Source organism: Rhinoraja longicauda, chromosome 10 (assembly GCF_053455715.1).
Source record: "Rhinoraja longicauda isolate Sanriku21f chromosome 10, sRhiLon1.1, whole genome shotgun sequence".
Classification (NCBI taxonomy): domain Eukaryota; kingdom Metazoa; phylum Chordata; class Chondrichthyes; order Rajiformes; family Arhynchobatidae; genus Rhinoraja; species Rhinoraja longicauda.
In genome coordinates, this window is record NC_135962.1 from 30017504 (window position 1) to 30044913 (window position 27410).

General features: G+C 40.9%; 1 protein-coding gene across 4 annotated transcripts in view; it reads right to left on the reverse strand.

Moving 5' to 3' along the window:
* The window catches only part of ttc6 (tetratricopeptide repeat domain 6), a 134305-nt gene that overhangs the window by 83996 nt on the left and 22899 nt on the right, over positions 1-27410 (reverse strand). For all 4 annotated transcript variants that reach the window (XM_078407164.1, XM_078407163.1, XM_078407162.1 and 1 more), the window contains exons 3-12: positions 23432-23593; positions 17435-17671; positions 15134-15279; positions 12488-12697; positions 10392-10551; positions 7245-7358; positions 7061-7153; positions 3217-3309; positions 2318-2796; positions 1718-2234 (exon numbers count right to left, since the gene is read on the reverse strand). In XM_078407164.1, coding sequence (XP_078263290.1) covers positions 1718-2234; positions 2318-2796; positions 3217-3309; positions 7061-7153; positions 7245-7358; positions 10392-10551; positions 12488-12697; positions 15134-15279; positions 17435-17671; positions 23432-23593 — 2211 coding nt within the window. The remainder of the gene's footprint in view (positions 1-1717; positions 2235-2317; positions 2797-3216; positions 3310-7060; positions 7154-7244; positions 7359-10391; positions 10552-12487; positions 12698-15133; positions 15280-17434; positions 17672-23431; positions 23594-27410) is intronic.

Sequence of the window (27410 nt, forward strand, 5' to 3'; positions counted from 1 at the left end):
AGCGGATGCAATCGATGAGGTTGGAGGTGGTGCAGGTGAACCTTTGTCTCACCTGGAAAAACTGTTTGGGTCCTTGGATGGAGTTGAGGGAGGAGGTAAAGGGGCAGGTGTTGCATCTCATGCGGTTGCTGGGGAAAGTGCCCGGGGATGGGGTGGTTTGGGTAGGAAGGAACGAGTGGACCAGGGAGTTACGGAGGGAACGGTCTGCGGAATGCAGAGAGGGGAGGGGATGGGAAGATATGGCCAGTGGTGGGGTCCCGTTGTAGGTGACGGAAATGTTGGCGGATGATTTGTTGGATCCGCTGGCTGGTGGGGTGGAAGGTGAGAATGAGGGGGAGACGGGAGGGAGATGTCGGAGATAGTCTAGGTATATTTAAGGGCAGGATGGAAATTGGAAGTGAAGTGTATGAAGTCAGTGAGTTCTGCATGGGTACAAGAGGTAGCACCAATGCAGTCGTCGATGTAGCGGAGGTAGAGTTCGGGGATGGGGCCGGTGTACGCCCGGAACAGGGATTGTTCGCACATATAAATAGTCACATAGTTTACGCTTGGTATCGCCAATTTAGAGGAGGCTGCATCAGGAAAACCGAATGCAGTAGATGAGTTTAGAAAACACAGGGTAAAGCATAATGTTTTATTCTGCTGCCATTGTTTAAATTTGCTTTGACTTTTAAGATGCCGGTCTAATAACTGTTAATTCAATGAAATGTTCAAGTTAATAGAGACGAATAGACTTTGAAAATTGGAATTGATTCTTATGTACAGTTCAGAAGCTTCAATATTCCAAGGTTATTTGATAGCTGGAATAAATTATAAGATCATGGTTCATAAAATATATTGAAACTTTAAAATGAGTGGCAACTGTATAAAGCAGGATGTAATTTGGAAGATACAAAGTTGAAGTTAAAACTATTCCAAATCAATTACATGCTGATAAGTTTTATAATCTGCAAAAAACGATTAGAAATTGTTCCACCATAAGAAATTGATAGAAACAGACAATTTTTCTCTTCAGTTGTCACTGTACAACTCTAATTAGAGCACACATGCAGTTTTATTTGCACTTATGTGCCACATGAGAGGAATGGTGATACATTTCAAGAGGACATTAAATCAGCTTGAGACTGCATGATGCGACAGTTTCTGCTTCTACCTGGCAGCCCAGTCTTGATCACACAGTGGTGCTGGTGGTCTCAGGTTTGTCCCAGTGGCTCAGTCTTCCTCAAACCTGTGAAAGGGGAATACAGCTAGCAGGGAGGCTCCCCACTTTCTCTCCTTTCTCTCCCTTCCCCTCCCCCTGCTCCCCAGTCCCTCCCACCTTCTTTCTTCCTCTCTATCTTCCTCTTTCTCTTCTGCTTCTTTTCTCACCTCACCTTCTCACCTTCTCCCCTCTGGCTGGCATTGCTGAGTTTTAAACAGAGCGTGCTGACGAGGTTCAGGCAGCCAATCGAATATCAGCTAATTGGGCGCAGCTATTACCAGTGATGCTGAGGATTGGCCTCTTCCCGCCGGTCTGCCAGTGATAGGGATAAGAGCTGCATCCGAGGGAGGGGGCGCTGTCACAACATGTATATATATTTATACTAATAATAAATAAACAAATATAAAAACTCCAAATGCTACACTAGATTTGACGGAATGGAAACAATACTACCAGTAAAACAACTACCAGTAATATAATTAGAAATCAGATATCTTCAACTCAATGTATACCTACTTCATTCAAATCTTCTAGGGCTAATTGCAGCTGTGCTAATTTTCTATTCAAAGCTCCTCGCCGACAGTAATTAAAAGCAGTTGATTTGCCTTGTACATTTATGAGGTGTGTTAGCTTGCGCACTTCAGAAAGCAAGGCATCCGGAGTGTTTTCAGATTCAGAAACTGTAGAGTACAAAGGATAGGCATCTAGAGGCAAATTCTGCAATTGTACCTCTCCCAAGCTGGTCATCACATGCTGAGATTTGTTTCTTTCGACATGCAGGCGACTAGCTTTTCGATCAATAGCTATTTCCGGGAATGATTGCAATGGTGGGAAGACTTCATCAAACCACATGTTCCATATACTTCTGACCCATTCCCTATCAGCAACTCCTGTAGTGATTCCTCCTTGTGCTTTTACAAAAGTTTCAAAGTTAATAAAGGAAGGAAGACTGGACCATCGCTTGAGTTTTATTGGTGGAGATGATCTTTCACCCATGCTATGCAAACGAATACAAGTAGGCAAAGATGCAGACCTGTTTAAGAATGATTAAAACATCGTGTTATATACTATTATTCAATTTTTTAATGTAATGTTTTTAAATGAAATTGTAGTTACCTTGTAAGAATACTTGGATGCTTTGAAAGTTTTTGGGAAACATAAGCTAGCTTTCGTGATAGTAATGGTCTTTTCATATAGGCTTCAACTTTTTTTTGCTGGGTTTCATTTTTTCCAATCTTCGTTTCAACCGTTTCAAAATTCAAATTTGAAGTTTGCTCAGAATCAACAACTGTTGTATCTTCTGAGTATAAGTCTTGCAATTGAGTAACCTCTGTAGTTAGATTTTTTGATTTTGCTTTTGAAAGTATATGTTCTTGAGTTGGTTCCAATGAAGCCAGAATTAGTTGATCTCTCTGGTACTCATTTTCCTTAATTGTGTGCTGAAAAGAACTCAATATTCTCAATGCCATCTCGTCATCAGAAGTACTGAGATTGGGTGAAGATTTATATGCTTGCAACAAAGGTTCATTGTCAGTGTCTTTCAAATTTGTCAATAGACTTGCTTTGTGCTTTGCTTCAAGTTGACGTGCAGGTTTCTGAATTCAAACAAAAATAAAATATAATATTATTTTACTTCACTCTATTATCTGAAACAAATATAAAAAAACAAGTTGTTAATACAAAGATTTTGTGACATTTTATAATAAAAATTTGAAGGAATGATTTAAAAATCACTTTTGCAAACACATAATGCATCTGTTGGCAAAATAAATACATTTAAAAAAATAGAAATTTATCATATAAAGCATGAATTTTATTCAACATTTACAATTAACATTCATAACAAGTATATATAAATGTATTTTAGGACATTTTGCTGGAAATTGATCCAATTAGCAAGAAATAGAAAAAATCTATTAAAGTTGCCTATTCGTTATAAGGTAACTTGTTCAGACGTGCATTTATGAAAAACAAAGGAGACTTGATTTCTATGATTAATATTCAGTCAAAAGTACCTGAGCATCACTTCCGAATGTCTCATCGGAAACATTAACTGAAAATCCTTGTAGATCTGATAATGATTTGTGCTTTTTAAGCAGTGTTCTTTGCTGCAACAAAGCAGAAATAATTTACAGCAACAACTTGCATTTACAGAGACACAAGGAACTGCAGATGCTGGTTTACATTACTCCCATATTGATCTTTCACTCCCCATCCAATTTCCATATTGACATTTCTGACCTGGACCTTCCCCATTGCCAGAATGAGGCCACATATGATTCTCCTTCCCTTTCCCATACTGATCTTCTGTTGTGGATGGCCTCCGTGGCTAGAGTGAGGCTACATGCAAATAGGAGGAACAGCACCTCATTCCTTGGGTAGTTTACAACCTAACGGTATGAAAATTGAATTCTCCAATTTTAGGTAACTAACCTACAAACAACGCCACCAGATATTTCCCCACCTCTCTTCCCTGTGCTCCACCTGGGATTTGCACCCATTCCTTCCCTTCTCCCATCTCTTTTCACCTATATTTTTTCCTCTGGTTTCACAATTCGCACCTCTTCTATCCTTATCGCACACTTTTTGTCTTTTCATCTCTGGCCTTTGTCCAACCATCAAAAATCACCCACACATGTATCCACCTATCACTTGCCAGGCTTTGTCCTGTCCCCACCTCTCTTCCATCTTTCTCGCCCCCTCCCCCCTCACCATAATCAGTCGGAAGAAGGGTCACAACCCAAAATGTCATCTATCCATGTGCTTGAGAGATGCTGCTTGACCTGTTGAGTTACTTCAGCATTTTGTATCTTAATTTGTGTTTATAAACTGACCCAACGTGTGGCAAAATATCCCAGTGTTTAGTAGGATCTACCAGGACAATGATTTTGACAACCACTTAAATAACAGACACATAGGGAGGTTGAGGACGGTTATTTCAGAGCTTTTGGTTAAGACTGTGAGCAAATTTGGGCCCCATATCGGAGGAAGGATGTGCTGGCTCTGGAGAGGGTCCAGAGAAGGTTTACAAGAATTATTCCAGGAATGAGTGGGTTAGCATCTGATGAGCGTTTGACACCAATGGTCCTCCACACGCTGGAGTTTAGAAGGTTGAAACCTACAGAATCATGAAAGGCATAGTTAGAGTGGATGTAGATAAGGTGTTACCACTGGTGGGAGAGTCTAGGACCAGAAGTCATAGCCTCAGAATTAAAGGGCGCTCTTTTAGAAAGGAGGTGAGGAGGAACTTCTTTAGTCAGAGGGTAGTTAATTTGTGGTATTCATTGCCACAGAGGGCTGTGGAGGCCAAGTCAGTGGATATTTTTAAGGCAGAGATAGACAAATTCTTAATTAGAACGGGCAACAAGGGTTATGGGGAGAAGGCAGGAAAGTGGGATTAGGAGCCAGAGATCAGCCTTGATTGAATGGCTGAATAGACTTGATGGGCCAAATGGCCTAATTCTACTCCTATAACTTGTGAACTTGTGAGAGCCGGAAACAAGACTGCCAACGATGATACAATTACAAATGAAATGTTAATCTGGAAACCAGAATTGGAGAGGTCCTAAAGGCCAGTAGGACTGGAACAGATTCCAGGCCTTGAGAGTGCAAGCTGTGAAAAGATTTGAAAACTAGGATGAAGATTTTAAAATTGGTGCATCGTCAAATCAGAAGTCTGTATGTTAGCAGGCACAGGGGAATTCACTGAACGAGACTGAATGCGGGTTGTATTATCAGCAGTTTTGAATGGCTTTGTTTATACTGTGAAAAATGAGCGGCTGTGTAGAAGAGCTCTGGATACGAGTTCTAGAAGTAGCAAATGGGTTGAGATGAATGCAGAGGCAGCAATGTTAAAGAGATGGACAAGGATCTTTTATTGATGGAACAAATATATGGTCAGAACAAAATACCTAGATGGTGAACGGTCTAGTTTAAATTTATGCCTTGGGTCAAAACAATGATCACAGAATGAAGTTTCTGACTTCAAACCTCCTGATATATTCTTGGAGAAAAAAAACCTGTTATGTTGGACAAGCAGTATGACAAATTGGAGACAATGGGGAAGATGAAGTGGCAAGATGGGACAGTCCATAAACAGTAAAACTATGTGGTATGGCATATAGTTTAGAAATAGACTATAACAGTTTCAGAGACTACCTGATACAGCTGAAATTAGAGGCATTTATTATGTTTAATAATTTTAATGAACTTTTGGCTCGAGGCAGTAAATCAGGAGCCAAGACTATCAACATGGGGCCCAAGATAATAAGTTAGAAATTACAGTATTTTTTTTTAAAACTAAGTGTCTGATCTAATGTTATTCTTGACTGTCCACACAACCACAGTGTTGGGTAGAAATTAAAGGTATCTCTCTTAATAAAGGATCAAAGCACTGACATTACTATACATTACAAATGCCAAATTTTAAAGTCCAATGCAAATTGATGTTCATACTGGTTTCCATTAAAAAAATAAACTGCCCAAGACAGCAGATTCTCCATCTGAGAGATATACTGACTGGACCAATTCAGTACATTTAATACTTTTAACAAATCAACAAAGTAAAAGCATCAATAGCTAGAAAGGTCTCAATTATCTACGTGATGTCAAAGAAGCATTTATTTGTCCTTAAGGCTTTTCACGCTTGGAGAGGTCTAGCAGGAAACTTAACTCCCCAGAGTGTCAAGTAAAAATTGCAGTTGATCTTGTTTATATATTAAAAGCACATTGTATGCAGATACCGAGAAGTTTGTTCAGCTCTGGCTGAACAATTTCTAATCTTGTGATGTGGACTCGATAAGAAGAAGAAGATATATTCTAATGTATCATACACATCTGTACACAACTGCGGATGATTCGATTGCCCCGTCCGCGGGAGAATAAAGAGTGATTAGACTTTGTTGCCTTCCATCACAGTGAAGAACGTGGAGAATCCGTTGTGGTGGATGCTTATGTTAATTTTTATGTAGGTGTATATATTATTGTTTTTCATAGTATGACTGTATGGAAAATCGAGTTTCACTATACCTTAATTGGTACACGTGACAAAAGAATACCCTTTGAACCTTTGAGATAGACACAAAATGCTGGAGTAACTTAGCGGGACAGGCAGCATCTCTGGAGAGAAGGAATGGATGATGATTTAGGTTGAGACTCTTCTTCAGACTGAGAATCAGGGGAGAGGGATGCGAGACATATTGAAGGGTTAGGTATGAAAACGACAGATCAAAGCAGATGCTGAAAAGGAAATGTAGAATGGTTCATTGGTAGCTGAGGGGAAGGTGACAAGGACACATACAATCAATAAAATTAATCAGAAGGACAGTGAAACTAGTTGGAGAACTAGAATGTGGAAGTGTCAGAGAGAGAGAGAGAGAGAATACAAAAGAAATCAATATTCATACCACTGGATTGTAAGCTGCCCAAGTGAAATATGAGGTGCAGTTCCTCCAATTTGCATTAGCTTCACTCTAACAATGGAGGAGGCCCAGGACAGAAAGGTCAGTATGGGAATAGGAGGGGAAATGAAAGTGTTTAGTAACTGGGAAATCGTGTAGGCCTGGGCAGACTGAGCAGCGGTGTTCAGCGAAACGATCGCCGAACCTGCAATTGGTCTCACCGATATGTCGGAGTCCACACCTGGAACAGCAAATACAGTAGATGAGGTTGAAGGAGGTGCAAGTGAACCTCTGCCTCACCTAAATGGACTGTTGGAGTCCATGGACGCAGTCGAGGGAGGAGGTATAGGGACAGGTGCATTCAAATTCATTTGGACCATCTCCGACATCTCCCTTCTGTTTCTTGATTTCACCATCTCCATCACAGGAGATAGACTAAGATAGAAAAAGTGAGTCATACCAGAGCAGCTTTTTCCTTCAAATTGTTCTGTTCCTCGAGTATATCATATTCTTCATCCTGATTCATATGAAAGTCACAAGGGTTCACTTGATCCTGCAGAGTTGGTACAGAGATTACGGAGGTTAAATAATGAAAAAAGATAGGAAACAGAATATAATTTTTCTTTAAAAAAGATTCTTATTACCAATTCCACTTGCAGTTTTGGGTATAGGGTTTCCTGTATGCGTGAAATAGGAACTGCAAACTTAGGAAGTGCTGGTGTCCAAAACATCTTTGTTGCATCTTTGTGAATTTGCATCTGTTCAATACAAATATAAAGAGTCAGATTTCTATGCAAGAAGGTATGGAAGGAACAAAAAAAATTAAAAATTTATCAAAATGGTGAAAATCCCTTCTTCTATTAGAATATCACAGTAAATTCAATTGTTCAAAACACAATAGCCTAAATTTTGAAACGAGTGGAAAATTACCTACATTCAATGCCCACCTGCACAACTGTTCACACGTAACTTGTGTGGTTTGAGCACAATCAGTTTAGTTTAGTATATCATTGTCACGTGTACCGAGGTACAGTGAAAAGCTTTTTTGTTGTTTGCTATCCAGTCAGCAAAAAGACTATACATGATTACAATCAAGCCATTCACAGTGTACAGATACAGGATAAGGGAATAACATTTTGTACAAGATATAGTCCAGTAAGGTCCGATAAAAGATAGTCGGTGGGTCTCTAATGAGGTAGGTCAGGATTGTTCCCAAGTTGGTGATGGGATGGTTCAGTTGCCTGATAACAACTAGTAAGAAACTGCCCCTGAATCTTGAGGTAAGCATTTTCACACTTCTGTACCTCTTGCCTGAAAGGAGAGGGGTGAAAATGGAGTGACCGGGATGAAACCTTTCCTTGATTATGCTGGTGGCCTTACCAAGGCAATGTGAAATATGGATGAAGTCAATGGAAGGGAGGTTGGTTTGCATAATGGTCTGGGCTATGTCCATAATTATCTGCAATTTGTTATCTTAGATGAACCTTTTATCAAATCATGCTGTGATGTATCCCCATAAAATGTTTTCTATGACGCATCTGTACCTTTGGTGAGAGTAGTTGAGGACAAGCCAAACTTCCTAAGCCTTTTAAGGAAGTAGAGGCGTTGGTCTCCTTTCTTGGCCATTGCTTTGACATGGCTGGTTCAGGACAAGTTGCTGGTGATATTTACTACTAAGAACTTGAAACTTTCAACCGTCTGTACTTCAGCAATGTCAATGTATACCAGGGGATCTGTACCTCTTCACTTCCTGAAGCCGATCACAATCTCCTTTGTCTTCCTGACTTTGAGGGAAACATTGTTGACTTGGTACCAGGTTATGAGGTCCTTAAACTCCTTACTGTACTCCGTCTCATCATTATTTGATATCCGGTCCACTACAGCAAGTTAGGAAGAGGGGATGTTCAACGAGATCTGGGTGTCCTAGTGCATCAGTCACTGAAAGGAAGCATGCAGGTACAGCAGGCAGTGAAGAAAGCCAATGGAATGTTGGCCTTCGTAACAAGAGGAGTTGAGTATAGGAGCAAAGAGGTCCTTCTACAGTTGTACCGGGCCCTGGTGAGACCGCACCTGGAGTACTGTGTGCAGTTTTGGTCTCCAAATTTGAGGAAGGATATTCTTGCTATTGAGGGCGTGCAGCGTAGGTTCACTAGGTTGATTCCCGGAATGGCGGGACTGTCGTATGTTGAAAGGCTGGAGCAATTAGGCTTGTATACACTGGAATTTAGAAGGATGAGGGGGGATCTTATTGAAACATATAAGATAATTAGGGGATTGGACACATTAGAGGCAGGAAACATGTTCCCAATGTTGGGGGAGTCCAGAACATGGGGCCACAGTTTAAGAATAAGGGGTAGGCCATTTAGAACGGAGATGAGGAAGAACTTTTTCAGTCAGAGAGTGGTGAAGGTGTGGAATTCTCTGCCTCAGAAGGCAGTGGAGGCCAGTTCGTTGGATGCTTTCAAGAGAGAGCTGGATAGAGCTCTTAAGGATAGCGGAGTGAGGGGGTATGGGGAGAAGGCAGGAACGGGGTACTGATTGAGAGTGATCAGCCATGATCGCATTGAATGGCGGTGCTGGCTCGAAGGGCTGAATGGCCTACTCCTGCACCTATTGTCTATTGTCTATTGTCTATTGTCTGCGAATTTGTAAATTGAGCTGGATCTGCACAATCGTGGGTGTATAAGGAGTAAAGAAGGAGGCTGAGAACACATCCTTGGCAGGCACCAATGTTGAGGATTATTGTAAGGGGTGATTTGTCACCTATCCTCACTGAACGTGGTCTGTTGATCAGGAAGTCGAGGATCCAGTTCCAGAGGTGAGTGCTGACTCCAAGTGTCTATCTTTGGTCTTAAATATATAATGAACTTTTCTGCAATACCGAGGGGAAGAACCAGCTAACATTCAAGGGAAACACAAGGGAAACGTCAATCACACAAGGGGCACAGGGATGGTCAACGTATCCTGATGCATGGTCTCAACTCAAAATACCGACTATCCTATTGCCTCCACAGATACTATGTGACCCGTTGAGTTCTTCCAACAGTTTTCTTGTGTCTTCAAACACACCAACCATGTTATAAAGATCCAGGATTGCTAGAAGACCCATGATGTGATTATGTGAAAAGCAGAAGCAGTGTAGCTTTGATCAGTAATGTTACATGACAAATTCTCTGGGTTTACACTCTGGGTTATAATAACAATTGTTTGAAGAGACTTGCTGAAACAAAAGGTTTTCGGTGTAATCATCATGCTGTCCAGCAGCTCCTGTGTCTGTGAATTTGTAAAGTTCCTCATACAGAAGATTATACAAATAAATAAATAACATTAAATAACAATATAAAAATATTAGGAAAGGAGAGGGAGTAGACCATATGTTCCTTGAAGTTACTCTACCATTCAATGTAATCATGACAAATCTGATCTTGGAGGCTCCATTTCCCTATCTGTTTCCCATGAACATTGACCTCCCTTTCAAACAAAAACCTGTCAAGCTTTATTTTGAATATATTCAATGATTCAGGCTCCACAGCTCTCTTGAGTAAAGAATCATAAAAGATTCACAACCAAGATAATAATTTAATTTATTATCATATTATTTCAATTTATTAGCCAATTCTCCATTTATATTCATATATTACTCCCAACGCCAGTTTTAATTTGGTACCTTATTGAACATTAATATACAAAACCCTCATCTTCTGCAGAAATTCTGAAAAAGCCGGTCTGTAATTTATGACAAAAATATTTCTTCAGGAAGGCAAAATACAATTACTTTTCTAATTGCCTACCGATTTTCCCAAGAGCATCAGTCTCGGCCCCTCCACGTAATATTCCGCAATTTTTTGCCATTCACTCAAATATTCCGGTGAAAGTGGTGGTAAAATCGTAACACTATCCTGTAGATTTTCCTGAATCACTTCTGATACAGGGATTCCTTCATAAATATGTCTAAAATTATAAAATCACAATTTTTTTAGTTCCAACTTTTAAAAAATTGAACAAGCTCAAAGACATGACACAACACACAAATAACAGGAATTAAAATGCTACATTGGCAAATAGTTTCTATTTTATCAACAGATATTTAGTAAGATATCTCTACAATGATTCTGTAATTTCACAGGTTAATACAGACACTGCTTTCATATTGCAGTTTAGTAGATTTGAAATTTAGTTTCTAGTTTAGTTTAGTTTAGAAGTACAGTGTAGAAACAGGTCCATTTAGCCCACCGAGTCTGCGTCGACCAGCGATCCCCGCACACTATCCTACGCACACTAGGATTGTACCAAGCCAATTAACATAAATCTTTGGAGTGTGAGAGAGGAAACCGGAGATCCTGGAGAAAACCCACGCAGGTCATGGAGAGACCACACAGATTCCTTACAGAAAAGCACCCGTAGCCAGGATTAATCCCAGGTCTCTGGCGCTGTAAGGCAATAACTCTACCACTACGCCACCGTGCCGCCTACAGAACAGAACAGAATATTGAAATATTAAAACTATAATCTAAAATTAATGTAATGAAATGACTGATCTATAGTTTCCACGTTTTTCCTTATTTTCCATTCTAGTAGCTAATAGTTGCTGCCTTCTGGTCTCTAGGAACTGCACTAGTATCTCTGCATCTTAATAGACATCTCATTCAATTTTCTAATTTATCTAATGTTAATTAGGTAAAATGCTTCATTCTCTTGAGGCATTTAGTTCTCGATTACTTCTAGCAGATTTTTTGTGTCTTGCATGAATACAGGCATAAAATATTTAATTTTTCAGCCACTTCCTTATTCCTCTGTCCCCAGTTGATTTCAAGACAAGAGATGGGTTGGGATATCTGTAATGATGGAAGGCATGGCGAGGATAAGGAACCGCTCGCTGTATCAGGTATTGCCTCTGTTGCCATCACAGCAGACAGACAATCAACGGACATCTATTACAAACCTACCAACTCCCAGTTATCTGGACTACACTTCTTCCCACACTGCCTCTTGCAAAAATTATCCATTGTTCTCAATTTTTTGTCTCCATTGCATCTGTTCTCAAAATGGGGCTTTCCATTCTAGCATATATGAGATGTCCTCATTCTTTAGTAAATGAGGTCCCTCCCCTGCCCCGCTATCATAGAAGGATCCCTCACTCAGGTCTCCTCTGTCTCCCATTGTTCTGTTCTCACTCCTCCTCCCCCCCCCAGATGGAACTAGGATAAACTTCCCCTGAACCTCACTTTACACCCCACCAGACTCCACACCCAGCACATCGTCCTCTAACATTTCTGTCACCTCCAATGTGATCCCCCCACCACTTACATTTCCCCAAACCCATCCTTTTCAGCTCCACCAAGACTGCTTCCTCTGCAACTCATTGGTTCACTCATCCCTTCCCACCCAAACCACCCCACTCCAGGTATTTTATCCTGCAATCACAAGAGATGTGACACCTGCCCCAATACCTCCTCCTTCCCCTCCATCCAGCAGTCTTTCCAGGTGAGAAAGAGATCCATTTTCAACTCCTCTTACTTTTTCTGCTGCATCTGTTGCTCCTGATGTGGCCTCCTCTACTTCACCGAGGTCAAGTGCAGTCTCAGCAACCGTTTTGCCAAACATTAACATTCTGTCCGCCAAGGCCTACATGACCTTCTGGGTGCTAACCATTTTAAATGCTCATGCCATTCCCATAATGGTCTTTCTGACCTGGTACTCCTCCATTGACAGAGTGAGGCCACTCGTCAACTGGAGGAACAACACCTCATATTCAGAACCTTAAAAGATGCCATGTTAACTGCAGATTCTGCAGTTTCAAACATCAAATCTCTGTGCTTAAGGCAAAATGTATTAATGGTGATTTTTCATGGACATTGTATTTAAAACTAATAATAATTGTGGTTACTTTGCTCTCTTCTGTTGTTTCAAAGAAGAAAAGTCATCTTTTGAACAGATATATGTTGGTGTTTGCTGCACAAAGTCTGGAAGTTTACTACTGCCATGTCCTAGTCTGCTTGGAGTGAAGTACAGCCTTGAAGCCAATTGCAAATCAATGGGTAAAACATGACTCGGTTCAGTAACACAAAGGTGATGGATTGTTTGATGTCCTTGATCCCTGTGGAAAAATCCAAATGAACAAAAAAATGATATGCTTACATCTCACAACATAAAATACATTTTTTCATAAATTATGCATAAACTTAGTTTTAGTTTCAAAGTAAACTCTTGTACATAAATATTTATTTGCAAAAATAACACTTGCTTAAAAATTCAATTGTTCCTAAAGAGGATTGTTATTTCTGCGCTACAGGATTATTTACATCAATGCAGTTTGGCAGAAAATGAGGCAGAAAAAGAGGCTCTAGTGAGAAGGGTGGGATTGCCCCACTTCACTATTTTCTTCACACATGCATGGATGTAGTTAAAACAAAGGACATTCACTAAAAAATGCTCATTTGTTGTACTGGAGTGCTATTAGTGTAAATTTCTCTGCTCTACAATACTTCCCTGTCATTCACTATGTAGGTCCTGCCCATGTTAGTCTTCTCAAAATGCAACACCTCACATTTATCTGCATTAAATTCCATTAACCATCCCTCAGCGCAGCTGCCAACCCGATCAAAATGCTGCTTTAATTGCTCACAACCATCTTCGCTATCTACAATACTACCCACTTTAGTATTATCTGCAAACTTACTAATCATGCCTTGTACGTTCTCATTCAAATGATTTATGTAGATGACAAACAGCAATAGGCCCCGCACTGAAGCACACCTGTAGTCACAGGCCTCCAGTCCAAACAACAACTTCCACCATCACCCCCTGCTTCCATCCAAGAAGCCCATTTTTTATCCGTGGCTATTTCTCCATGGATTCCATACGATCTAACCTTCCAGAGCAACCTACCATTTGGAACTTTGTCAAATGTCTTGCTGAGCTGCATAGATACGTCTACAACTCTGCCCTCATCAACCTTTTTTGTCACATCTTCAAAAAACTCGATTTATGACACAATCTCCCATGGACAAAACCATGCTGACTATCCCTAATCATCCCCCGTCCATCTAAATGCATGTATACTGTATCTTATCCCTCAGAATACTCTCTCGTAAATATCTGACCACAGATGTTTGACTCACTAGCCTGTATCTTCCAGGCATTTCCCTGCAGCCCTTCGTAAATAGAGGCACAACATTTGCCACCCTCAAATCTTCCAGCACCTCACCTGTATTTAATGATGAGTCATAAACTCAGTCAGGGCACCTGCAATCTCCTCTCTAGCTTCCCAGTGATCTCGGATATATCTGATCAAGCCTGGGAGATTTGTCTACCTTCATACGCGTTAGGACCTTCAACACCCCCTCAACCGCCCTCAAGACACTTCCATTGACTGCCCCAAGTTCCTCATGTCTTTCTCCACTATAAAAACAGAGGAGAAATACTCATTGACTTTGGACTTTGGACATGGACTTTGCCCTATCCTGTGGCTCCACACAGAATCAATTACTTTGATTACTGAAGGGCCGATTCACTCTCTGGTTTTATTTTTCCCCTTAATGTATTTATAAAATGTCTTGGGGTTATCCTTAATATTATGTACAGAGAAATGAAACTTTTCGCTATAGCAGAACACTCTAAAGGCAGGAATCTAATACATCCTTAGCATTACAGAATCAAATGCCTGGAAGTTGAACTTTATTTTTTCATGGGGTGCTACATGGGTGCTGTGAAGAGTGCCAAATTCAAAGCCATAAAGTTATACAGCATGGAAATAAGCCTTTTGGCCCACCAAGATGCCCATCTAAGGTAGTCCCATTTACCCATGTTTGACCCATTCCTCTAAACCTCTGCTATCCATATACCTGTCCGAACATCTTTTAAATGTTATTATTGCACCTGTCTTTATTACTTCCTTTGGCAGCTTGTCCCATATATCCATGTCCCTCTGTGTGGAAAACGTTACCCCTCGGGTTCCTATTAAATCTTTCCTATCTCACCTTAAAACTATGCCCTCTAGTTTTTTAATCCTCTATCCAAGGAAAAAGATTCTGCGCATTTGCTCTATCTGTTCTCATGGTTTTATACACTTCTTTAAGATAAACCCCCCCCCCCCCCCGCCTTCTGTTTTCCATGTCCTAGCATGCCCAAACTCCTTTTAGCTCAGGCCCTCGAGTCCTGGCACCCAGTTAAATCTTCTCCGCACTCTTTCCAGCTTAATGCCATCTTTCCTTGAGCAGGATGACCAAAACTGAACACAATACTCCACGTGCGGCCTCACCAACGTCTTGTATGACTGTAACATAATGTGCCAACTTTCTGACATTAATGTTATTAAAAGAGCAACACATTTTGTTGTGCCATCATAGGCTCAAAATACGATGGGAAGCAAAACCTACTTAATTGCCCACCCAATTTTCTGAAGGATATGACCTCAACAGGAAATGGTATGAGATAGTTCAATTTGTAGGCAGCAGAGTCTTAAATTTGTTTTCTTGGGTTCACAAGAGAGCCATGCAAGAACTATTCTGAAAAATAACACATAGAATTTTACTTGTCTTTTGGAGTCCATGTTGCCAGTACTGAAGATTGTTGTTGAAGATTTTCATCCTTCTCAAGTAGCATTTCCTGGTCCCCAGCAATTTTCTTCAAAGATCCAAAAGTGCTTCCTTTCACATTAACTACATCAGAATATGTGACCTACAAATTAGATAAAATATAGAATGTGGAATATAGAACAAAACAGCACAGGAACTGTGGCTGAGAATATCTGTACCAACCATGAAGCCAATGTAAGCTAATCCCTTCTGATCTATATATCTCCCATCCCTGCCGATTCATGTACCTATCTAATGCCTCTTAAACATTGCTATTGTACTTGCTTACACCACATCCACTGCAATTCATTCCAGGGATCAACTGTCTTGGTAAAATGATTGCCATGTGAATCTTCTTTAAATTTTCTCCCTCCTATTTCACATTTATGCCCTCTAATATATGACATTTCCACCCTAGGGAAAAATATTGACTATCTAGCCTACCTATGCCTCATACATGTTATCATATCATATCATATATATACAGCCGGAAACAGGCCTTTTCGGCCCTCCAAGTCCATGCCGCCCAGCGATCTCCGTACATTAACACTATCCTACACCCACTAGGGACAATTTTTACATTTACCCAGCCAATTAACCTACATACCTGTACGTCTTTGGAGTGTGGGAGGAAACCGAAGATCTCGGAGAAAACCCACGCAGGTCACGGGGAGAACGTACAAACTCCTTACAGTGCAGCACCCGTAGTCAGGATCGAACCTGAGTCTCCGGCGCTGCATTCGCTGTAAAGCAGCAACTCTACCGCTGCGCTACCGTGTTTTTATCTGGTCACCCCTCAGCCTCAGACACTCCGGAGAAAAAAATCCAAGTTTGTTGAACCATTCCTTATATACAATATTCTATAATCCAGGCAACATCCTGGAAAACCTCTTTTATATCTCTCCAAAGGTCCTTCCTGCAATGATGTGACCAAAACTGTACACAATCTATTGCCTAGTATATTGAGTATAAAGGTTATGTTGCAGCTGTATAAAACTTCGTTTAGACTCCAAATGTGGACTAACCAGTTTTATACAGGTGTAACATGACTCAATTTATACTCAATATATTCAGCAAAGAATTCCTGGCAACTCCCACTCTTTGATGAAACAAAAATTCCTTGAGTCATCTTTAAACCCGCAATCCTAATTCTATGTCACCTTGCGTTTGAAATCTCTGAGAAGTGGGTTCTTCACTTCATTTTACTCAGATCTTTCATAACTTTACTCACTTCATTCCATCTCCTATCAACTCCACAACAAATAAGACAACCCCAGCTTAGCCAAAATCATATTCTTTCTTTCATCTAATTCAATTATTAAATTTTCTTTGTAAATCGTCATCTTTGAAAATGCTGTTACAGCAAATCTGACATTTAGTACAAGCCACAAGTTGTTTCTGCTGATGATCTTAATTTATAAACTTAAAACAAAACGCAGAATTAGCAGCCTAGCCAAGCCCATTATAATGAAAATAATTTACATTTTAAATGCATATAGAGTAAAGCATTTCTTTTAAAGTAGGTTACAGTTCATAACCAAACATAAAACATTCCTCAAAGGTAGAAATATAATTATTTTTTAAACAACATTTTGGGATTATTTGTATGTAAATTAGAATTCAGATTCAGATAGAAAAGTGCACTTTAAAAAAATACAGTTCATACTCATGTGTACATTAGTTCAATTTGTTACTTATGCAGTTAAGTGATGAAATGTCAAGCCCATAGTTACTTATGCAGTTAAGTGATGAAATGTTTATCATTGGGCATGGTATTCATTTATGAAGACTTCTGCCCCAATGTTCGGCAGATTGGTAACCTATTCTCTACACCCACTTTCAAGTGCTCCCTGGATACAATCTTTAAAGAGAAGCTGATTCCACGCTGATCATCATCAAACAGGGGAGTCATTTTAACTAATCTCACTCCTTTGTTCTGGGACTGCAGCCCTATAGATTACAACACTTCAAATGTCCAACGAGGTATCCTTTGAAAGTGATTATTTTTACTTCCATTACCTTTCTGCAATAAATTCCTGACAACTGCCTCTCTTCAGGTGAATCAATTCTTCTTTGACTCATCTTTAATCTTTCAACAAATCATGCTCATTGCAAAACTTTGCTAATGCTAGAAGGTAGCTTCCACCCCATTAACTACTTAAAGATTCATTATTGTCACGTCCAGGGCTTCTGGGTTGTCAAAACTGTCAAGAAGATTGAATGATTGTGAATGTCTGTTAAATGATTTTAAAACCTACCTCTGGAGGTAACGCAAGAATTTCTAATGCCTCTTCATTAGTTAGAGTGTCTGGCAAACTCTTGATAATTTCCAAAACATTTTGTTTTAAAGATGTTTTCGCTTGTTCAGAAATAGCTGCAGGTTCACCTTTGGATACTGGAGAAGTAACTGTACTTATTAAAGTGGCATCTAAATCTTTCGTGGTTTCTTCCTCCCGTCTGATTTTTGTGACAGATTGTATACTTTCATTATCCATCTAAACAATAAAAAAGCATTCACATATATTTTTTAATTATTTGAAGAAGCAACATTCTTACAGTTTGCAAAAATCGCATGCAGTACCTAACACATTTTTTGATTAAAGCATTCAAAAGGCAAGACGCTATCTGGCCAGGGCAATAAAATTAGACATTTCTCCTTCATTGTGAACCATTAATCTAATTTAAAGTTGAGTTTGACAGCATACACTTCTCAAGCAGTGATAACAGTCCTGTCACTTCTGCAACAGAGCTCCAAGTATGTAACTACATCTGGAACACTTTGCCTGTTGAGGTAAAAGTATTATCACTCTGAACATTTCACCCTTCCGGTCATTTCCAGGCAGATCTATATCATATCTAGCAGTCTACAGCTCGTGCTGTGGAAGGGACATTATAGGTTCTCTCCACTCCAGTATATTTGGCTTTTTGGAACGCTTTTGATAAAGTCCCAGGGTAGAAGTTAGTGGAGAAAATTAAAATGCATGGAGTTTGGGATAACATACTGGCATTAGTTGAAAATGAGTTGACAGACAGGAAACAGAGAGTAGGAACAAATAAAACACCGATTTTCCAGCACCCTCGGTTCCAGAGCCTTTCTGGATTATCCGTTTTTCCAGGCCAAAAGAGGTAACGTAATAATGAAAGGACAATACAGCTCTGGTCCGCTAACAACACCCCTCCCGTGTCTCTAAAGCAACACAGAGTGCCAGAAACCTAAATAAAACAAACATAAAATGTAAACTGAATGTGAATAGAATGAATGAGAAACATTAGCACAGGTAAAAATGAAACAGGTTTATTTGAAACATTTGCAACATATTCGTGATCCGAAACATTACTTAGTCCTTTTCTCCAGAGATGCTGCCTGACCCGCTGAGTTACTCCAGCATTTTGTGTCTGTCTTCATTTAAAAAGGAGATAGGTTTATAGGCAAAAAAGTTATCAATGAATATGGGAGCGGGTGAGAAGTAGAGAATCAGTTGTTTGTATTGAAAAGTGGAGCAGGCTCAAAGAGTTGAATGGCCCACTATTGCTCCTATTTTCAATGTTTCAATGCTTCTATGTTATTCAATGACAGGGAGCTACAGGAAGAACAATGGGAAAGTATAACGGCTGTTTGATTCTATCTCTCCATCGAATAATCAAAGCATTAAGTTAATTAGCCAATGTTATCCTTGCAGACTAAAAAAGATTTATCAGCCTAACCCCACCTTTCAGTATTAGGTCTTGGTCCTGCAGGTCATTGATCCGCAAGTACACATCTAAATACCTTTGAAACGTGATGATGGTTTCTACCTCTATAACCTTTTCAGGTATTGAGTTCCAGATCCCAACCACCCAATGGATGAAAAGTTCTTCCCCCATCTCTCAACTAATCTTTCTACTCAAAGAACACAAAGTGCTGGAGTATCTCAGTGGGTCAGGTAGCATCCCTGAAGAACATGGATAGATAACTTTTTGGGTCAAGACACTTCTTCAGACTGATTGTAGGGGAGGGAGAAGACGGCTGGAGAGGAGAGGGACAAGACAAAGCATGGCAGATCGACATTGGTGGAAGGGATTTTTGATAGGCAGATGGTTGGAACAAAGGCCCGATGTAAGAGAGAAAGATCAGTATAGGTATGGGATGAGGAGTTAAAATGGTTAGCAACCAGAGATACAGTTGCCAATGGCAGACTGAGCACAAGTGTTCAGTGAAATGCTTGGTTATGCCGATGTATACGTGGCCACATCAGGAACACCGGATGTGGTAGATGAAGTTGGAGGAGGTGCACGTGAACCTATGAGAAGGAGTCCTCACCTCCCAGTGATGATTCCTTCTCCCGCCTCCAACATTCCCCCTTCTCTTCGACCCTCCCATGCCAGCCTTCTACTCTCTCTCTGGACCATTTTATTTCCAACTACCGTTGCGATGTCAACTTTCTTGACTTCTCTACTCAGCCACTCCAACCTCACCCCCCCCTGAATGCACAGCCCTCAGCTCACTTAGCAACAATCCCAACATTGTTATTAAACCAGCCGACAAGGGAGGTGCTGCTGTAGTCTGCCATGCTGACTTCTACTGTGCTGAGGCCAGGCGCGAGCTCTTGGACACCTCTACATATGTACCCTACCTGATCACCCAAACTGTTTCTGATTTCATCACCTCTGGTGATCTCCCCCTAAGGCCCCCGACCTTATCGTTCCCCAGCCCCATACTGCCCTATCTCCTCCTCAAATCGGCAAACAGGATTGTCCCAGCAGATCCATCATTTCTGTCTCCTCATCGCCCAACTGAATTCATCTCCACATACCTCGATTTCATCCTATCTCCTCCTTGTTCAGTCCCTTCCCACCTACATCCATGGCACCTCATGTGCCTTTCAAGTCTTTAATAAACTCTTAACTTCTTGAACCCCATTGCAATATCTTCTCCGTGGATGTCCAGTCCCACTACACCTCCATCCCCCATCAAGAAGCTCTCAAGGCCCTCTGGCCTACTGGATCACCCGGTTGCTAACTATTATAACTCCCCTTCCCACACTGACCTTTCTGTCCTGGGCCTTCTCCATTGTCTGAGTGAGGCCACATGCAAACTAGAGGAACAGCACCTCATATTCCACGTGGTTAGCTTACAACCCAATAGTATGAACACTGAATTCACCAATTTTACGTAACCCCTCACTAATTCCCCCCCCCCCCCTCCTTCCCACAACGCCCCTCTCAACCACCCCCATCCCTCCCCTATGGCCCATCTGGATTCCCAACTATTTCCCCCTTCATTCACCCTACCCCCCCCCCCTTTGCCAGTTTAGATGATTAGATGATTGACAGTTTAGATGGTTTAGATGTCTGAAGACAGGTCCTGACCATTGTCTATCCATTTCCCTCCACTGACGCTGCCTGACTCACTGAATTCCTCCAGCAATTTTTTACCATGTCTAAAGGCATGGAAATATAGGTCCACCTTTCCACAGGTACAGAATTTAGTTACTTTTTATTATCAGTTGACTGTTGTACATATTTTTTATTTATTTATTTATTTATTTATTTTTAATTTTTTTTAATTATTTTTTTTACATATTAGTTATTTTTATTTTTATTTTTTATTTATAGTATTTTCAATAGGCATACAAAAATACATAAGTGGATAAATATAAGGGAATACATAAGCATAAGCAATGGCAATGTATAACATAAATATCCCCAGGTTGTGTAAAACAAATTGTTATCTATACCTAGAAGATATGTCGGTATATATATGAAAAAGATAAGGATAAAAGAAAAACGAAAAGAGAGAGAAAAAGAAGAAAAAAAAAGAGGAAAAAAAACCCAAAAAAACCAAAACCAGACTGTACCAGGTGGTTAACGAAAACATAGTAGTGTCGCCCGCTCCAATCCCCTCTACCTGCATAAAGCAATATCAAGAAGAACGAAAAAGGTTGGAATAAGGTCACATTACATGATATGAAAATATTGAATAAATGGCCTCCAAGTCTGCTCAAATTTGATCGAAGGTTCGTAAACAGTACTTCTAATCTTTTCCAAATTTAAACATGAAATAGTTTGAGAAAACCAATGAAATAAAGTAGGAGGATTGATTTCTTTCCAATTCAACAAAATAGATCTTCTGGCCATTAATGTAAGAAAAGCAATCATCCGACAAATGGGGGGAGATAAACAAGTAGAGTCTATCATTGGTAAACCAAAAATTGCAGTAATGGGATGGGGCTGTAGATCAATATTCAAAACCGTAGACAAAGTACTGAAAATGTCTTTCCAGTACCTTTCCAAGGTATGACCAAAACATATGGGTAAGAGAAGCTATCTCAGAGTGACATCTATCACATATAGGATTTATATGGGAATAAAAACGAGCCAGTTTATCTTTGGACATATGAGCCCTATGAACGACTTTAAACTGTATCAAAGAGTGTTTAGCGCATATAGAAGAAAAGTTAACAAGTCGAAGAATTTTATTCCAATTGTCAATAGGGATAGTAAGATTAAGTTCTCTTTCCCAATCATTCTTAATTTTATAAAAGGGATCAGAGTGTATTTTCATAATTATATTATAAAGATTTGATATTACACCCTTTTGAAGGGGGTTTAATTGTAACATATTCTCCAAAATACCCTTAGAGTCTCGGTTAGGGAAAGAAGGAAGAACCATGTTTAAAAAATTCCTAATCTGTAAATATCTAAAAAAGTGAGGACTGGACAAATTATATTTGTTAGATAATTGTTCAAAAGACATGAAACAATTATCCAAAAATAAATCTGAAAATCGTACTATACCTTTAATCCTCCAAACTAGATAGGCTTGATCCATCAGAGAGGGGTGAAAGAAAAAATTCGATACAATGGGCATCTCTAAAATAAAATAATTCAATCCAAAAAATTTCCGAAATTGAAACCATATTCGTAAGGTATGTTTAACTATCGGATTGTCAATTTGTTTATGTAACTTAGAAGGAGCTAAAGGAAGAGAAGTTCCTAAGATAGAGCCCAATGGAAATCCTTGTACCGATTTAGTTTCCAAATCTACCCAATGAGGACTCGGAGATAAGTCCAAGTCGTTTAGCCAACATTTCAGGTAACGAATATTAGTTGCCCAATAATAGAATCTAAAATTAGGCAATGCCAATCCACCTTCCTTTTTGGATTTTTGTAAATGTTTTTTCCCTAATCTAGGATTTTTATTTTGCCATATATATGAAGATATTTTAGAATCAACTTTATCAAAAAAGGATTTGGGAATAAAAATTGGTATTGCTTGAAATATATATAAAAACTTAGGTAAAATAATCATCTTGATAGCATTAATCCGGCCTACCAGAGATATTGATAATGGTGACCATTTAGTACATAAACATTTAATCTGATCCAATAAGGGTAAACAATTAACCCCAAATAAATCCTTATGTTTTTTGGTAATCTTAATCCCTAAATATATAAAATAATCATTAACTAATTTAAAAGGTAAGTTATTATAAATTGGAACCAGTCTATTTAAAGGAAACAGTTCGCTCTTATTAAGATTCAATTTGTATCCAGAAAAAGTGCTAAACTGAGCTAATAAAGATATATCTGTGGAAGATAATGCAAAGGACACGTATGCAAGGACAGATCAGTGAAAGTGAGTACTATAGATATTTCAATCCGGTTATTAAAAGCAAATGCAAACAATTCTAAATTTGTGGAGAGCGGAGAAAGCATTTTGATAATGAAGGGGGTCTCGGCCCGAAACGTCACCCATTCCTTCTCTCCAGAGATGCTGCCAGTCCCGCTGAGTTACTCCAGCATTTTGTATCTACCTTCATTTTGATCATGAATCTTGTTTGGTTTGGATCACATGCAGGCAATGGCTCTAATAACTCAATAGAAGAATTAGAAGATGGCGACAATGAAAATGTAGCCGACAATGCTGCCATCAAACTGAGCGAGTTATTTTAGCTTCAAGATTTCCCGTGGCAGCAGCATGAAGATTTATCCTTTGATCACCCTTCCTTCATGAGGTCTTTCATCGCTGAACATTATACTAGATTGTCTGATTGTCATGGAAACTCAGAAATAATAGGCTTGCAATAATGTCAGATAACTCCATAGTTAAAATTAGCATTTGTGAAAATCGCCTTAACATTACATTTTATGTATATTTATATGAACTATTATTTCCTCATTTTCTATTGGAAATAACATACCGTTCAAACTTTTAGATTTAGTTTGCATTGTACATTAAGTATTTTAATTAGTAATTAAACTATCTTTCTCACCTGTTTTTCAGCTGTCTGTTGCAAATCTTGCATTGATACCCCCTCTTCAGGTTGTGAAATTATCACATTATCCTCATATCGTGCAATTTTCAACGCATCCTCAGACTGTGGAATTATTACATCATCCCCCTCGTTCTGCACAGTTATCACTGCTGGAGATGACTTTAAAATAAAGCCATAATTATTATTATTTTAACATTGACATGCATACTTACATTATAGTTCCAACCCTTGAACACTAGAGGGCAGAAATGCCCCTGAAACCCACTTACAGGTTTTCTGAAAAATCGTTTTTTTAATTCATTGACAATTGAAAGCTGTTTTTAATTCTCAAACATCTTGCTTACCTTTAAATCCTAGAACAAATTGTGAAAGATATTTCAATTCAGAAATATTTTAATAATTCTCATCTTTTGCTCTTATTTTAACAATCTTATTTTAACAATCTTTGAAAACATCAAACGCAAGCTATGTCTACACCAAACTACTTATATTTGTATTTAGAGGATTTGTCTAGATTTTAACATTTGTTGTACGCAGCAGCATTGAAGGCGATGAAGCATCTGTTGTATGATTTCCTTTACTGGAAGCTTATGACGGTCCCACCACCAGACCTTTCCCAAGTATAACGTGTTCGGCAGCAATGCATGAACATGTTCCACTCCCAGGAATGCAGCAGTAGGTCCATCACTTGCCTTGACAAAACCACATAACTCATGCCTAAAGCAATCATAACACTGACTGGTACTCTATGACACGTGTTCCAAATTGCTTCCAGTTTTATGGGATTCCCACTTAGTAATTAATAGACTTCAAACTTGGGTGGCACAGTGGTGCAGCTGTAGAGTTGCTGCCTTACTGCGCCAGGGACCCAGGTTCGATCCTGACTATGGTGCTATCTGTACGGAGTTTATAGATTCGCCCTGTGATCGTGTGGGTTTTCTCTGAGTGCTCCGGTTTCCTCCCACATTCCAAACATGTGCAGGTTAGTGGGTTAATTGCTTTTGGTAAATTGTAAAATTGTCCCTGGTGTGTAGGATAGTGTTAGTGTATGGGGTGATCGCTGGTCAGCGCGGACTCTGTGGGCTGAAGGGCCTGTTTCCATGCTTATTAGGCAGGAGTTAGGGAGAGTAAATTGGGAGCAATTGTGTTTGGGTAGCTCCCAATCTGACATGATGTCATGATGCAGCTGTGTAGGACTTTGGTTAGGTAAAGTACTGGGTGCAGTTCTGGTTGCCCCATTACAGGAAGGGTGTGGAGGCTTTGGAAAGGGTGCAGAGGTGGTTTAGCAAATTGATGCCTGAATTAGGAGATATTAGCTAGAGGAAGAGTTTGCACAGACTTGGATTGTTTTCTCTGGAATCCTGGAGGTTGCGGGGAGACTGAATGGAAGTACATAAAATGATGAGAGGCTTAGATAGTCAGTCAGAACCTTTTTCCCAGAATGGAAAAATCAAATATTAGAGGCCATAGTTTTAGTTTAGTTCAGAGATACAGTTTAGTTTACAGCATAGTTTTAAGGTGAGAGGGGCAAAGTTTAAAGATGTGCAGGGCAAGTCTTTATTTCACAGAGGGTGGTAAGTGCCTGGAAGGCACTTTCAGGGGTGGTGGTTGAAGCAGACACGATAGTAGCATTTAAGAGGCTTTTGGATAGGCATATGGATCTGCAGGGAATGATATGGATTATGTTCTTGTGCAATCCTATAAAATGTGCAATTGTGTTCTCACACACCAATTGTGTGTCATATTTTGGCATCCAAATTATCTAGACATGTCTCTCAAAGCATTTAATGGAAGAACTATTGCTATAAATGAATATAGAGGCCTAAAACTATTCTCCCGGGCCAGAATGGAAACTTTCAGCCGAACAAACCTGCCTGATGTGCTCAGTGAAGATGTGACCTGTCCATGTCTTCCAGAGATACTGCCTGCCCGCTGAGTTATTCCAGCACTTTGTGTTTAGTTTCCAGATTCTACCTCTATGGCACACCAATAGAAAAAGATGCTACGCAAATGTGCACGTCACATTTAATTTATAATTTCAATCCAAGCCTGTCTCCAAAGTGCTGCACTTATTGACCCTGCAAGTGCTTTGGCACATGACCACAAAGATCAAGTTGTGAGCTGGGAAATTCATTAATTACAGTAGTTTCAGGGCCGGATTAAGCTAGTAGCATATATTATAAAGGGGCCTTAAATACAGGACAAGGTGACGTCACCGCCCGCGCCCCACGTGACCTCACCCAGACAACGGCCATGTGTTCCCGCTCCAGCAATGATGGCCACATGGGCCGGGAGGCGGGTTGCAAGCTCTGTTCAGCGAACACACTCAGCTCCGCTCCCCGAACACACTCGGCCCCGCACCCCGAACACACTCAGCTCCGCTCCCCGAACACACTCAGCTGCGCTCCCTGAACACACTCGGCCCCGCGCCCCGAACACACTCGGCCCCGCTTCCCGAACTCCGTTAACATTAACGAGCTCCATTAGCCTACATTGTCCGGGACGACAGCGGCCCGCAGGCCTAATATGGGAATCTCAGAGGGTGTGATGGAGGGGTTTAGTTTAGAGATACAGTGCGAAAACAGGCCCTCCGGCCCACCGTCCGTACTGACCAGCGATCCCCACCTACACTGGGGACAATTTTACAAATACCCCAAGACAATTAACCTACAAACCTGTACGTCTTTGGAGGAAACCGAAGATCTCGGAGAAAGCCCACGCGGTCACGGGGAGAACGTGCAAACTCTGTACAAACAACACCGTGGTTGGGATCGAACCCGGGTCTCCGGTGCTACAAGCGCTGTAAGGCAGCAACTCTACCACTGCGACACCGTAGGGAGAATGACGGAGGATTGTGAGAAGACGGCTGGAGGAGTGGGAGCCGAGGGTGCCAGAGAAGTAGAGACAGGGAGGGCCGGAGGAATGTGGAAAAGGTAGGGCCGGAGGAGTGAATAAAGGTGGGATTGGAAGTATAGGGGTGAGAGGGGTGGAGTAGGGGAAGGGAGTGTTGGAGCAGTGGATGCTGAGAGGCATGCAAGGTGTGGGTAGAGGAGGTGGTAGAAGAGTGGAGGAGGAGACAGGGCCCGGGAAGTGAGGAGAGAAGGCCGGGGGATTGGTGAGAAAGAGGGCCCGAGCTTTTGGGATGGGTAAGAGGGTGTCGCAGGATTTTGGGAGTATGGGCCAGAAGAGTAGAGAAAGAGGTACGGACGGGTATGGGCTGAGAAAAGGCCGAAGGTGTGGGGGGAAAGTGCCTATAGAAATGGAAAGTAAAGGCTGGAGGAGGGGCGGGGGGAGGGGCATGGAGGGAGGTGTGGGAGAGGTTCGGAGAAAACGGGGAGAGCTTAATGGAGATGCGCAGGGGGGAGAGTGGGATGGAGAAGAGGAGGGAGAGTAGGACAGAAGACTGAGAATAAAGGGGGGAGATAGATTGGCGGAAGTGAGCACTGGAACAGTAGCTATTTGGAGGGACGAAAGTCTGGGAGGTGAGAGGGGAGGGGGATTGGGGAGAGAGATGCCCAGTGGAGTGGGGAGAAGGAGAGAGCCGAAGGAGTGGGGAGCGAGTGAAGACCGCAGGAGTGGAGAAAGAGAAGGCCCTAACAAGGAGAAGGAGGGGTGGAAGGGTAGGGAAAGAACAGGCGGGAGGTATGCGGAAGAGTGAGCAGCGGATTCGGGGGAGCAAGTGCCAGAGGAGTGGGGAGAGAGCGCCGGAGGCGTAGGGAGAAGGAGGGCAGGAGGAGTGGGAGAGATGAGGGGGGGGGGGTGTGTGGGGGGTGATGAGGTGGTGGAAGTGGGCCGGGGACTTGAGAGAAAAGAGCCGATGAGCGAGGAGTGAGAGGGCCGGTTTGTGTGGGGAGACAAGGCCAATATTTGAGCAGAGAGGTCTGGAGGAGTGAGGTGTTTGGGTGAGGCCGGAGGTGTGTGGAGTAAGAGGGCCGGAGACTGGGTGGTTGGGCGGTGATGCGCCGGCTGCCCATTG